The following is a 16078-nucleotide window of genomic DNA, read 5'->3' on the forward strand; positions in this document are numbered from 1 at the left end:
AAGAATGCTCTGAGAATTTAAGACAGAAAGGTAATGCACCGCAAGAAATTAACACTTCATAGATTCAAATAATCTTGAGTGCCTGCTGTATATATGCCAGGCATTGTTCAAGATGCTGCAGATATAGCAATAAACAAAGAAGTCAAAAGTCCCTGCCTTTATGAAATTTACATTTTAGTGGGTGACACAAATATGGGGGTAAGCAAAAAAATGTATAGTATTAGAGATGGTGATAAGTACTGTGGATAAAAATAAACCATGGAAGGTGAATAGATAGTGCAGGCAGGAAGGAGAGTTGTAATTTTTAAAAAGCCATCAAGGAGGGCTTTATTGATAAGGTGACATTTGAGCAAAGACATAAAGGAGGAGAGGGAGCAAGCCATGGATCATGTAGAATCTGTATGCCACCCTTAGTATAATGGAGAGTTTTGAGCAGAGGTACTACATAATTTGACTTACATTTTAATAGGGAAACAATTTAGGAGGCTATTGAATTAATCCAGGTGAAAAATGATAGTGATTTAGACCAATGATAGAGGTGAAGGTAGTGAGAAATACATTATTTATATATTTTGAAGATAGAGGTAACATAAAATAAGAGAAAGAGAGAAGTCAAGTATAAGACCCAGGATTTTGACTAGGGCAATTGAAAAGATGGAATTGCCATTTACTGAAATGGAAAATACTGTGGAAAGGGTAGGTTTGACTAGAGAGATCAGTTTTAATTTGGTCATGGAAACAAACTACTTTTAGATATCCAAGTGGAGATGTTAAATTGGCAATTAGACAGATGCATCTGGAGTTCAGAAGAGAAGTCTAAGATGGAGACTTTTTAAAAAATCATCAGCATCTTAATAGAATTAAAATCCATGACAATGAGATCATCAAGGTATTTACTAGTATTACTATTTATTTATTGGTATTACTGCCCTTCCTTTTTTCCCTCATCCACTTTCAAAGAGGTAGGTAGTTTCTAGTAACCTATCCCCTCTGCTCACTCACAAATAGCAGGGATCCCACTGAATCAGAAACCTGACGTACACAGGAAGTACTATTAGTTGGCCATCCTCAAATTTTGCCATGGTATAAACATGGGAGTGAGTTTTCCCAAGTACCTCCTTGCTGGAAACTGTTTGCACTGGAGGTAAGTGTGAGAGGGGAGGTTGTGGGAAATGATGGGGTGAGGGCTTCCTAAACCTTTTCCAAATCTCAGAAATTGTTGATTCTGAGGAATGGAGAAGGTTCAGGCTGGTTCTAATTTCCCTGAACCAGTTCATACAGCCCTAAATTTGACCTGCTTTCCTCAAACTGGGAGTCAGAAATCCCTTTTCTCTTCTGTTTTTCTGCTGCAGAAATTCCCAACATTCCCATTTTGTGGGCTCCAGAAAGGGGTAAGCGAAGACTTCAATCCCAGCCAATCATTTCCAGATTAATAATTTTTAGTGTTTTGGTTTTTTTTTTTATCATCATAAAGAATGCTTGGACCCATTTTTCCCATCCATTTAATTTCCTTGTGGATTGTTATGTATCTATGTTCTAGGATCATTCTGTATCCCTGGGCAATAGAGTTCAGATTCATCTGCTATTTCCATTTGTGTGCTATTCTCTTGTGGATTCTCATATGCAGTTTATTGATGACTGTTTCCTAGATGAAAGAAACCCAGTTCAGGAGACTGCTTTATTCTCGATTTCATCTTTTCCTGAATGATGTTTTTGTTCCCCTGCTGACAGCTTTTTCCTACCCTACACAACTGCTTCTGATGATCTGTCATTGCTTCTCTGCTGTTCTGTCTTACTGCTTTGACTGCCTTTGATTTTTGCCTCTACTTTTTGCCCCACTTTATGCATTTGCTGAATGATTTGCATTCTTCACTTACTGGTACTTTGTCTATCAGCAGATGGCCTGATACTGCCATATCCATCAGCTATTTTAGCATTTTAGACTACCCAGCCCTGTTTATCTGCTCTCCTACCATTTATATCATGGCTTCCAAGTGCTATGCCATCTGCCTGCTTGATCTTGCCCTGCCCAATCTATGCCTGTAATATTATAAGTAAGTTCAGATTGTTTAGCACTTCTGCTACCTATCTCCACTTGTCTTATGCCACTAAGTTGGACTGCTAACTGAGTTTGCTTGACTACTGTCTCCTTTACCTATTTGCTGCACATGGCTGCTCCATTAATTAACTTGAGACATTGCATTCATCTCCTCTGTACTCAGCCTTGCAACTTGCTGATCGGCTCATATTGCCTCCTTTATACTTTTCTACATCTGGTAAATCACTGGCATTGTTCCTCTGTTGTCTTGTAACCCTGATCAGATTTTATTTCCAAGAAAAGTGTTGCCTACGTATTGTCCAAACATACCTTAGAAATAGGAAAATGCTTCACTATTTAACAGTCCAGTCCAGTTTACTCCTAAACTGACTTTTAAATTATCACCCATCCTTCCTGCTTTTTTAAACAACTCCACATTCTTCCCTTTATTTAGCAATAGATTTTTTTCAAATAATTTATCATCTTTGCTTCAGTTGAGCTTTCACATCATATATTATGTGCTTTTGTTTCTTGTATATGGGATCTTTCAATGATTTTCCATATATTAAATTTATTTCCTGTTTTATTTTCCATGTTTCAGGGTTTCATGAGGATGAGTTACTCCTACTAATTTTATCCTTTTTAGTAAGACTGGAAGAATTTTTTAAAACTTAAAAGTTTCATCTCAAAAAAATAATAAATTTAGTCATAGTTCTTTGTGGTTAGATTAAAGTAGCTTTCCACCCTGCTCCATTTTTCTTTGAGAATATCATTTCCCAGCCACCCCATAATTTATGTAATATCAGTTCTTTAGAGATCCTTTTGATGTATTTATCTTTCCCTCCTTTTAGACTATATTTTCTTGTGTGTGGGTAAACTTTAAATTGACATTTTCCCATTATTTGCTAAGTACTTGACATCTGAAAAGAACTTGGAATACAAAATTATTTGCTTGAAGCTTGATGTCTTATTTACTTACATTTAAATGAAAAACAAGATCAAACAAGAAGTGAAGAATTTTGGTGAAACTTGCAAACAATTTCAAAAGTCTAAGGAAATTGAAAGTGGGGTGTGTGTGTGTGTGTGTGTGTGTGTGCAAGTGTGTGTGTATAGATTTGAAGTGTTCTTTGTGTGTACTTTTGAGGTGTTCTTTGTGTGTATGTATCCACAACATCATTGTGCTTAAGTGTGGAAAATTCTGAGTATCCATATTAAATTTTATTTTATTTTTATGAAAAATGAGGAAAAGGAAAAGGAAAAAGCTAAAAAGAGAGTGATAAATTTAGGGAATATAGAAAAAGGGTATGGACTTTTTTTCCTTTTCCTTTAATAATAGAGATAAAATTAGTATGAAGAAAAAGTCTGTAGAAAAGTCAAGAAAATAATTTCAGTAGCTTTTTATTTTTTTTATTGTGGCAAAATACACATAACATTAAATTTACTGTTTTAACCATTTTAAGTATACAATTCAGTGGCATTAGTACATTTTGTACAACCATTACCACTGTTTCCCGAACTTTTTCATCATGCAAAACAGAAACTCGGTACCCATTAAACAGTAATCCCCCATTTCTCTTTCCCCCACCCCCTGGTAACCTTTGTTTTAGTATCTGTCTCAGAATTTGCCTATTCTAGGATTTGCCCCATATAAGTAGAATCATACAAATTTTGGCCTTCTGTGTTTGACTTATTTCACTTAACATAGTATTTTCAAGGTTCATTCATGTGGTAGCATATATCAGAATTTTCTTCCTTTTTAAGACTAATATTCCATTTATGTGTATACTACAATTTGTTTATCCATTCATCTGTTGATAGACAACACTTAAGTTGTTTCCATTTTTTTGGCTATTATGAATAATACTGCCATTAGCATTGGTGTGCAAGGGTCTGTTTTTCTTTTCATTCTTTGGGTATTTATGTAGAAGTGAACTCCATAGCTTTTAATATTCTTGTCTAAGAGGAAATTAAAGACCTCAGGGGAACTATATAAGTAACATGAAAGATGGTTAAGTCCAAGATATTGTATGAGAAACAGAAGAAATTATAAACTTTTAGGAAGACACAGAAGACCAAGTGAAATTTGGAAGACCTTACATTCTAAGAATGAAAGGGAGAATGAAATTGGACAGATGATTCATGTTTGAAGGACAGCAAAGATGATTCTGAAGGACATTGAATTAAAATATATACCAACTTTAGGACAGATGATGGCAAGTCTTTGGGATGGAATAATGCAGACTTTTAAAGAAGTAAGCATTTGAAAGGCAAGGTTTAAATGAAGATAATGGGATTGAGATGAGGCAACTAGGTTACACGTTTATAGGAACCAGCAACACTAACAGGAATTCATTTTAAATTCACTGATACTCAATTCTGGATACCCAGTTTTCTACCTATAGAGATTTTTCTAAAAAGATGCCTTTGACCCAACCCCCAGAGATTCTGGTTCAGTAGGTTGGAGATATGGTTTAGGCAATATGTGTATGCATGTACGTGTGTTTTAATCCACTGGTAAAACACAATGTGAGTTAAATTGAACTCTATACCATAGTATTCTAGACCTTACAGGAGTTCCAAAAGTTGGGAAGAATTGGTCTTGTCTTTAAGGAGTTTAAAACTGAAGTAGTTAAATATGCAATAAAAATGGATTTAGGAAAGAAGACTTTGAATCCATTAGGTGATAATGTTTTCACTTGTTAACAATTTTTTGGTGATTTTACATACTTTGTCTAGCTTTTCTCAGCCAAGATTTCTCATCTAAACTATCAAACACAAAAAAATGATTTGAGGGGCTTCTCAATTCTCCCAAGAGTGGTACATAAACTAGTACTATTCTATATGTGTAGGAGAGAAGTTAATTTATAATTTCCAATAATTCTCTCAGAACCTGTTTTTAAAAGGCTTGTTCTGTGCTATGTAGTCTGTTAGGAGTATGTAACACAAAGATAAGGCCTTGTTCTCAAGGAGCTTACATTCCAAAAGAGGGGAAAAGATATTTAACAACAACAACAAAATGCATTTCTAGTATCATTTCAAAATTTTGTTATTTTCTTCTAGTTCTTCAGAGAAAATATTCAGAGTCAGAGTAATTGTGTATAAGGAAATCCTTTCACTTCTTCTAAGCTTCAGTGATTCGGAGTAAGAATGCCTTCTATAATTAATGCCTCATCACAACTGAAGGATTCTGGTAATAGTTTAAATGCCAATAAGGATCTCTTTAATTTTGAAACCTGGAGTATTCAGTGGCAATTAGTGATTTCATTGGTAGCTGTTAATAAATAGCATTATCTAAACCCAATGTTATTAATTTTATAGTGGAAAAGTAGAGAATGACTAGAAAAAAACTGATAACTAATGTTCAGGAGGTTGTTCTTGAATGTTATTGCAAGCACAATGAGGTATTCTCCTCTTGGGCGTATAGCTACATACCAATGTTGAAAATGTTTGGGAATTTAATTCATTCTCACTGTCAACTAAAACTAGCTTGAATTCCTGGTGTCAGAAGTTTCAGTTATATTCATTAGTTTTTATTATGAATTTGATTAATTAGCCATTTGAATTAGGAATTTATCTGTCCTCCCTATATTGATGGGTGCCATCAAACTTGAGAGCAGTAAGCTTCATTCCTTTTGGCTCACTAATTCACAATGATTGCTTTAAGGGAATCTCTTTAAAGTGCTTATACCTAAGATAAGTTTTAGTAACCTATTTTTTCCTCCCATCTCCTGATGTCCTACTAAAGTTATTTATTTTGTCAGCACAGGTGAGGGAAGATCAAAGTTCTCATGTCAGGAGAGAAGGACCAAAATAGAAATTACATCCAGATTTAACTTGTTTTCTTAAAAAAGTGAATAATTCTAAAAGATTTTGCTTCACTTGTATTTATTCTGGGAAACATTTTTAGTGCAAAATAAAGATTATGCAGAAATTTTAAGGTATAAGATCTGGGATAAAGGAAAATATAAGTAACATTTTATTAGTAATAAATATACTTTTCCTTTTCTTGTGATCTCTGAAATCCTGTTTTTATTTTAAGGAAAGCTAAACTGAAAATAATGTTATATAATGTGTTTCTTTTTTGTGAAAGTTAACTTGAAAAGGCAATTTTCCTATCACACCCTTTTTAGGACTCAAGTCTGTTTTACATTTAATAACAAGAAAATCCCCTAAATTTCCTTGCTATTAAGAGATTCTTTGTAGGCAACTACCCCTACCGAACAAGTTGTCATTCTTTCCTGAAGACAGTGGGGCAAATTCAGGACCTTGCAAAGGAAGATATAGCTTCCTTACATAAACATTTTATGGAAGTAGTTTTACTCTTTCGGTTTTGAATATAGACCATGACAACAGCAGTCACTAATAGCTAGACTCTACATCCCCTAATCTCTTTCTCTCCTCTTTGCTATCCCATCATCAAATATTTCAATGTTGCTAGCAAAAATTAATGTATTACACCTGTGGCACAGAGGTCCAGTGGAGCGAGAAAGATCATTGTGAGAAGTTCATTGCGTCATCTATGGCAACTATTTGATACAAAGATCCTTTATGTATATTTAATAGTATTTAATTTCATGAATATCAAAATCAGTACTTGAAAAGTTCACTAGTTAGATATTTGAAAGTATACAAAATACAAACCATCCAATTTTGTGTTTATCTCTGAACACTTTTTCGATTTCTTATAATATTTCGTCTTTATGAAGAAATAGAGATATAGAGATTATGTTTTATTCATGTCAGCAGTATAAAAACATCTCAGATGTTCAGGAATCAATTTTTCTTTGGTTTGTTTCTAGCCATACAATAGTAGTAGATATGTATTTACTTTGCAGTTAGAGGTAATAATCCCAATTAAGCAAATATTCTGAAAGAAAAAATCTCTTATAAGTTAAATTTGTATTTTCTCATTCTCAACTCAATGCCTTCTGATCAAAATTAAGATTGATCTTGTGAGAAAGTAAAAGTAAAAAGCCTTTTTAGCTATCTCCTCATTATGATTAGTTACTAAAAAGTAAAATTTAAGACCATCTGCAGAGAGCTCCTATTTTATTAACAAGAAAATTTGTCTTCAAATTTCCATACCTCCCGGTTAGTGTTAGAGTATTAGGAACACAGTATAACATAGTATTTTGTATGTGGTAAGTATTTAATAAAAGCATAAAATGGTGACATTTTTATTGTGACACAATATTAAAGATGAGATTTTAAAGTATTAAAGATGAGAAAAGTATATGGTCATTTAGGAGAAAGAAAAGGTGAAGATTTTTAAATATTTATCTTGCCTTTTATTAATATTAAAAGAAACACCTGGTTTTTTCTGAATATATATTTCTGATTATAATGTTTTTTCCCAAAAAGAATTTGGGAAATACAGGAAGCAAAATGACGTAAATAAAAATCATGAATAATCTTGACACCTAGTTATTGCCTAGGACTAATTGATTAGTCTTCACATTGGATACCCATCGTATATACAAGGTTTATATCTTGGGTTTCTTAATCACATCATCCCAACTGTTATCCTATCTACTAAAATTTGTAGTTTACTTACTCTATGCCAAGCATTGTGATAAGCACTTTATATAATATCTTATTTAATCCTAATAACAAACCACATGAGTACCACTTAAGAAAATTAGTTTTAGAAAGATTAAATCATAAAATAACTCAGATCACAGTGCCAGTAGAAGGTAATAGAATTAGAATTTCAGCTAGGTAGTCTTGACTCCATAGTCCTTGCTTTTTAACCACTCTCTTTTTTATATAAATTAAGCTTTTTTCCTTTTTAAAATTTTTTTTATTTTTATTTATTTTTTTATTTTATTATGTTATGTTAATCACCATACATTACATCATTAGTTTTTGATGTAGTGTTCCATGATTCATTGTTTGTGTATAACACCCAGTGCTCCATTCAATATGTGCCCTCTTTAATACCCATCACCAGGCTAACCCATCCCCCCAACCCCCTCCCCTCTAGAACCCTCAGTTTCTCAGAGTCCATCGTCTCTCATGGTTCGTCTCCCCCTCCAATTCCCCGCCCCCACTCCGTAGGAAGGGAAAAATTAAGCTTTTTGCCATTTAATAACTGTAATACCAAAAAATGGCCGGGGTGGGGTGGAGTTGTCAATCACTACAGAGTATAAACAAGCTATGATTAATTTAAGTTCCCTGTCTGAACCATTTAGGCTCTTTCTTATTTCCTGTATTCCTATCATTCTTTTTATATAAATTGTCAAAAATATCTCTGATTATTGCTTTAGAAATATTTCCTTAAAATAGAATAACTGATTAAAAATTAAGTCTCATAATACATACTGCCAAATTGCCCTCTAGAATATATGTACATATTTATATGTTCATACTCTCAGTTTATGGAACTGGACATTCATTATCATTTTTAATCTTAACAATTTGATAAAAATTATATGGCTTTATTGGCATATTGTAGACTAATAATGAGATTAAATACTTGTCTTTGTCTAGTTTTTTTTTTCTTTTATATATTGCCCATTTTCTTTGTTTTCTTTTGGTTCAGTAGCCTATTCTTAAAAACTGATTCTAGTTACAATGAGAAGTTTAAGAAAGTGCTTGTCAGGAAATAATTTTTGCAGAATGAGATTTATATTTTAACTATTTCATTTTGACACATAAATATAGATATACATAAATATACAGTTTATTTTCTCTTTTTTCAAACTTTATTAATGTAATAGTACTCAATTATTTCCTTACTTACCCTCTTACAGCAGAGGTCAAGCCCAAAACACATCCTGAATCAAAGGCATGCAGTTAATAAAGTACAAACATTATTTTCTAACAAGCTAGTTATGCCCTTTGTGAGTTTTTTCTTTTTTTCCATAGCTGATGCACAATAGTTTATTTTCTAACTATTCATTTTTTATGGAATGTTCATGTTAAATACTTTGTGGATAGAAAATTATTGAATCTTAATATTCTAGAATTAATTGTCCTTTCATAGATAATAAGCTTTGCAAAATTTATGATTAGGACATTGAATATACATGGCTACTATAGCAGTCATTTTATTTATTTATTTTTAAGATTTTATTTATTTATTTGATAGAGACACAGCGAGAGAGGGAACACAAGCAGAGGGAGTGGGAGAGGGAGAAGCAGGCTTCCCACCGAGCAGGGAGCCCAATACGGGGCTTGATCCCAGGACCCTGGGATCATGACCTGAGCAGAAGGCAGACACTTAACGACTGAGCCACCCAGGTGCCCCACAATCATTTTTTTTAAATACCAAATACACAGTCCTTCTATTTATACAATTTTTTGCTTGGCAAACTCATTTTTCTTCAGAGGAATTCCAAAAGAAATATTCTAGCATGCAATTAATGTGAGTTACCATTTGATTATCTAGACATTTAAGGCATTCATACACTTTTTCAGATATGTAAAGCTTAATTCCCCTCGAGTGTTCAAAAGATCCCTTTTCTTTCTTTTTTTTTTTTTAGTTGCCCCTAACATGCAAATCACTTCATGCCCAAAGTTTTTCAGTAAGTGAACTGTTTAACACTTGGCTTGAATTTTTCCATAGAAAGATTTATTTATATAACTGATTCTCAACCTGGGGATTTTCTGTACCCTGAGGAACGTTTGGCAATGCCTAATGACGTTTTGGGTTGTCATAACTGAAGGGTTGCTACTGACATTAGTTGAATAGAAGCCAGGGATGCTGGTAAACATCCTACAATGCACTGAACAATCCTTACAACAGAGAATTTTCCAGCCCAAAATGTAATAGTGCAGAAATTGAGAAATCCTCATTTACATAATATTATTGAGTACTTATTAACTGCCAGGCACTGTGCTTGGGGCTGGGGACACATGGGTAGAAAGTTATGATCATAGTACTCAAAGAAGTTACATTATGGTTAGGAAATGGAAGGAATTGGATAAATAAACTATAACATGATATAGTAATGGTGTGTATGTGATATATTAGGAGTAGGATAAAGTTCATCTGAGGGAGTTAGGGAAATTTTCAAAGAAGTGATATTGGAACTGTTGTTATTGCTGTTTTTCTTATTTTTATCATTGTTTGCCTTTTACGTTAAGTTTACTAAAAGCACACAATAGCATAGTTACAACTTAATGGATTTTCAAAAAATGAACATACCTGTGTGACCAGCAGGCAGATCAAGAAACCAGATTGTCAACATCCCAGATTGTGCCGCCTCTTGTGGTCCTTTCAGTAACAGCCCAACCTTCAAGAGTATTACAGTTTTTACTTTTGGCATCATTGATTGTTTTTGTTTTTTAGTAAACTTTATACAAATGAAATTTTATACTGTGTAATGTATTGTATCTGGATTCTTTTGCTCAACATTATGTTTGTAAAATTGATTTGTTGCATGTAGTTGTTTGTTCATTATCACTACCATACAATAATCCATTGTATGAATATGCCAATATATATTTATCTACTGTAAAGAAACAATTGCTGAAATCCTAAGTCTGCTAATAGGTCAGTCTGGCTGCAGAATGGGTTTTGAAGGGGAACTGGCAAGAGAGAGCCTGGAGGTAGGTAAGGCCAAATGATGGACACTGTGTCATATAAAAGGCATTTGGGTTTTTTCTAGTAGAAAGTGAAGATTTTTTTTGAAAGATGTTAAACAGCAACGAATGTAGTGAGATTTGCATTTTAGAAAGACCATTTTGGCAGCAGAGTAGAGGATGGATTGAATGGTAATAAACTTAGCTATTAACATTAATCAGGAGGTTATTGAAATATTCAAACAAAGGATGCTGAGTAGCTAAAGGCAGACAAGGATAGAAAGAAACAGATGACTTTCTTAGGATAAAACTAATAGCACTTTTTGACTAACTGGATATGAAATTTGCAGAAGATAGTTTCCTGAGCCAACCTTCAAAAGCCTATGTGTGTTACTGAAATACAAAATGTGTACAGTAAAGAAAAATAATTCAATGTTAGCAATTAAAATTGAATTCAAACTCACATCCAAATTTATCTATAGTGTTTGAACTTGTAGAAAAACATATGTCATTAGTTGAGAATTAACAAATTGATGAAAATCTTCATGGAGAATCTGTAAGAATATTGGCTACAATCTAGGACAAGTCTAGACTAATGGTATTGGCTTTTTATTTGTTTTCATTTTAATTTAAAATTTGTAACTTTTTTCTGTTGTTTCATATTTTCACTATTTTTATTTTATTTTTATCTTACACTAAATTTATACATTTATTTGTGAATAAGGTGGTTTTCAGCTCAGGAAGAAAAAAGGAGACAAGAAGTGTGTGTGTTCTTGTGTACACCAAAAAGCAAGAGTTGAGAGAGGAAAGGAAAAAAGGAGTTAAAATATTGTATCCATATGAATGAGAAGAGACTGTCTGAGATGGAATTTACAGAATTCCCAGTTGTTATTTCTAGGTTGGAAGATTGCTGCATTTTACTTTTGTTTGTGCATGCATCCCTAGAGAGAATAAAGGCAGTGAGTCAGAAAGTTTCCCATAGTCACCAGGCAATAGTGTCATTACAAAGATGTATTTATTGCTGAGACAGTGGTTAAGATAGTTGGCTCTTTGTGACCCAGAAAATGTGTGCAAATAGCTTTTGATAACAGAGCATTACCTATCAATATTTCTGAAGATGAATATCTCTAACATAAATTTTTTTAATGTTGTAAACCCTTTATAGATATGATTATTCACCTAGAAAACCCAGAAGAATCCATTGAAAAAGTATTAGAAAAAAGAAGAGTTCAGCATGATCGCTAAATAAAGAGTATTTTACTTTATAAAAATCTATATGCTAATATTAAGTTAGAAACAAGCATTAGAAAAAGTAATGACGGGGGCACCCCTGGGTGGCTCAGCTGTTTAAGCATGTGACTCTTGATTTTGGCTCAGGTTATGATCTCAGGGTCATGAGATCGAGTCCAATGTCACGCTCTGTGCGGTGCGTGGAGCCTGCTTAAGATTTTCTCTCTCTCCTTCTGCTCCTCACCCCCACCAAAGCCCAGCTCATGTGTTTTCTCTCTCTCTAAAAAAAAGTAACAAAAAAAGATCTCATTTACAATAGCAGAAAAAAGTGAACTTTATAATATTCAAGAATAAACTAAAGGAATTTGCCAGATTTGAATAAAGAAAACTTTATTAAAGGACATAAAATATAGCTTGAATGATTAAGAAGTTATGCCATATTCTTAAATGCAAATATTTTTGTGAAATTGTCAATTTACCTTAAGTTGATTGATGAATGTGATATAATTCCCAATGGATTTTGGGGGGAATATACCAAGTTGATTTCTAAGCATACTTTTAAGAGAACAAATTATGAAAATAGCTAGTGATTTCTTTAAGTAAAACAATGAGAGGCCTTAATCAGTTGTAAAAACATAAGGCACAGTGATTAAAGTATTTAGTATGTTACAGGAAAATAAAGTCAGAGATAAATGACACCAAATGATATTTATTAATATAACTGTATAAAATTGGAATTTAACATATTATAAATGTGACATTTCAAGAAGTTCAAGGAAAGAAGGGTCAATCTATAAAAGATGTTGAGGAAATTGGCTATCCATTTTGGTGGAAATGGATCATGCAACCTAAAATTAAACTACAGATGATTATATATTTAAACATTAAAAGCTGTAAGTTTATGATTTAAAAATTAAGTTATTTTTATGATCTTTAGGTAAGAGAAACCTTTCTAGATGAGACATAAAACCGGCAAATATAATAAAAATATTGATAGAACCCCCTATCATTAAGCATTGGAAACCTCTTAATGGAAATGCCAACTAAGCAAAAATTGTTACAAATGTTAAATGTTAAAAATTAATATTTGCAAGTGATTCAACTGCCAAAGTTTTAATATTTTAATATGTAGAAATTTCTTAATAATTCAACAGGAAGAACATGGCCTCCAATATAGAATAGCAGGCAAAAGATATAATCAGGCAGTTTGCAGTGAGAAAAAAGTAAGTTGTTTTTAAATATGTGCTCATTATAATTGGTAAGAAATGTAAAAATCAAAAATATTGTATTGCTTTGTACACATGAGTTAAATAGCTATTTAAAACAGAGATTGCCTGGAAGTAGCAAGGTTTGGGAGAAAAGACCACTGTTCAGAGTATAAATTGGTACCATTTTTCTGTAGGGCAATCTGCAGTATATCAAAAATTTCAGTGTAATGTTATAAAAGACATTAATTTTATAGGGAATAAAGCAGTTTACAAAGAGGGTACAGCCTGGAATAATTATTGTTTTAGTACTTTGAAAAACCTTCCCACTGTAGAAAAACTTGATCCGTTTTAAAAGGAAATAACCTGTAAGGCATACCATGTTAAAGGACATACACACTGTCTTTAGAGTCACTCTCCTCCCAAAATGACCATGAGTTGGAGGTCAGAGCAGCAGGGAGCAGGAGCCAGAACTGTAGGAAACCGGACTTTGAAGACAGAGGAGACACCCTGAGGACAGATGGCTATAGCTACAGTGTTGGTGAGACACTTAGGCTTGGACAAACAGCAATATGTGAAATTCAGTCTGGGATTCCCTGAGTCTGTGAGACCACTGTGGGAGGTTGAAGTGGAACCAGTCAGTGCTTGAAGGTACCCTCTAGTTAAAGGGAGAAGCAGAAATAAATTTTTACCAAAGGAAATTTTCCCTAGTTTAGGTAAGATATACTCCCAACAGATTAAGATCAAGTAATGAATATCAGCAAAACCATTAATCAATAGGGGGACTGAAAAATGTGACAACCACTAGAACTGTCAAATACAAAATACAGCACATCCCAGATTTGGTGACCACTATCATTCATTTTTCATACTAGGGAATTTTTGTTTAGGACTAATGCTAAACCAGACAGGATGCAGGCACAAGAGAAGTTTATCAAATTGTCCCTGATAAGCCAGGATGTATGTTTAAGCTACCTATGATGAAATCTTCAAAAGAACAAAGACACACAAGGTAAAAACATTGCAAGAGACCATTATTTTTGAATGAGCAATTTGGAAGAAAATAGGACTCCTAGAAATGAGAAAATATAAATTAAAATTTTTAAATCTGTGAACAGATGAAACAGCAGATTAGACCAGAAGAAGAATTAGCATACTGAAACATAGTTCTGAGAAAACTACTTCATATTGGAATAATGACATAGAGAGTTGATGTTATATAAATATGGGAGAGACATAAGGTATGAAGAAAGAAATGAGAAGGTCCAAACTACATTACATCAAAGCCCCAAAAGAAGAGAATGGAGGAAAGGCAATGATTACAGAGGTAACGGCTGTAAATTTACCAAACTGCTGAAAAAACATGAAACCACATGTCCTGGAGATACAGTATAAATTGAGATGGATAAGTAAAATAAATTGATGCCTGAATACATTAAAATGAAACTTCAAAACCAAAATAAAAGAGAAGATCTTAAAAGTAGCCAGAGAGAAAGGACAGATCACTTACAAAGGAATGACAGTAGGCTTTTAAACAACATTGGAATGAAACAGACAAAAATAATATCTTCAAAGTACTGAAAAAGTTATAAATTATTTTACACAGGTTTTCATTTTGTGTTGTAAATATGTGAAATGTCTACTTTGAGGTTCATAATATAATACAGAAACTTGTTCTATAATTTTGGATAGAAAATAGACCATATTTATTAGGAAAACAATATATCAAATCCTAGGGTACCATGTACCTATTAAATTTGTGGTTTATATTAAAAGTTCTAAAGTGTTTTCTTGATGAAGATCATATATTTCAAAACTGAACTGAATAAGCATTGTATTATTTTCTCTTCCTGATGTATTCAGTGTTGTAATTTTTTTGCTGCTACGTGCCTTTCCACTTTTATGTTTTAGGCAATAACTTTTTAAAATCTTTTATCACAGGGCAGCTGGGTGGCTCAGTTGGTTAAGCGTCTGACTCTTGATTTCAGCTCAGGTCTTGATCTCACAGTTGTGAGTTCGAGTCTCATGTTGGGTTCCACACTGGGCTTGGAGCCTACTTAAATTTAAAAAATAAATAAAAAATAAATAAAATCTTTTATTACATAATAAAAATAGTATATTTTAATGTAAGATAATATATATTAAAAGTTTTGCTCCTCCCACATAATAATTTTACCTCTGATTTATAATAATTTTACTATCCCACTTAATTGAAAAACTCTGAAAAATCTTGAAACCAACCTGTAGAATGATCTTAATATGCCAGGATTGAAAACAATAGCTAAAACATGGAAAGAGCCCAAATGTCCATTAACTGATGAATGGATAAAGAAGATGTGGTATATCTATACAATGGAATATTACTCAGCTGTCAACAACAATGAAATTTTGCCATTTGCAATAATGTGGAAGGAACTATAGTGTATTATGCTAAGCGAAATAATACAGAGAAAGACAAATACCATATGATTTCACACATATATAGAATTTGAGAAGCAAAACAGATGAACATAGGGAAAGGAAAGGAAAAATAAAATAACGACAGAGAGGGAGGCAAAGCATAAGAGACTCTTAAATATAGGGAACAAACTGAGGGCTGCTGGAGGGGAGGTAGGTGGAAGGATAGGGCAATTGGGTAATGGGCATTAAAGGAGGGTATTTGATATAATGAACACTGATGTTATATTCAACGGATGAATCAATAAATTCTACCCCTAAAACTAATACTACACTATATGTGAACTAACTCAAATTTAAATAAAATCTTGAAAGAAAAAAAATGCCAGGATTGAAAACCCACTCATTTTGGAGTCTTAAGTTACAGTTATCTATAGTTTAACCAAAAGCGGTGACCTTGTCTTTAAAGATTTATGCCTGAATATGTCATATTAGACTCAAAACATTATAGTGTCTCATATTGCTCTAAGGTAAAACTTAAATATCTGAGCTTGCTTTTCAGTTATGATAATGACCCTTATCATTTGTCCTCTGCTTTAATAATCTTAACCACTTTTCACAGACTAATGTTTTGATTTCTAGTAATTACTACTTATTTAACTTCCTGACCTACCTCTCTCAA

At 33.0% G+C, this 16078-nt stretch overlaps 1 protein-coding gene across 11 annotated transcripts in view; it reads left to right on the plus strand.

The window, feature by feature from the left end:
- The window catches only part of GPHN (gephyrin), a 633555-nt gene that overhangs the window by 312623 nt on the left and 304854 nt on the right, over positions 1-16078 (plus strand). For 6 of the 11 annotated variants that reach the window (XM_073895379.1, XM_073895381.1, XM_025869865.2 and 3 more), the window contains exon 5: positions 1353-1391. The exons of the other annotated variants lie outside the window; for them this stretch is intronic. In XM_073895379.1, coding sequence (XP_073751480.1) covers positions 1353-1391 — 39 coding nt within the window. The remainder of the gene's footprint in view (positions 1-1352; positions 1392-16078) is intronic. 11 annotated transcript variants of the gene reach the window in all.

Source organism: Callorhinus ursinus, unplaced genomic scaffold (genome assembly GCF_003265705.2).
Source record: "Callorhinus ursinus isolate GAN/ISIS: 27379988/994484 unplaced genomic scaffold, GSC_fseal_2.0 scaffold8, whole genome shotgun sequence".
NCBI classification, from domain to species: Eukaryota; Metazoa; Chordata; class Mammalia; order Carnivora; family Otariidae; genus Callorhinus; species Callorhinus ursinus.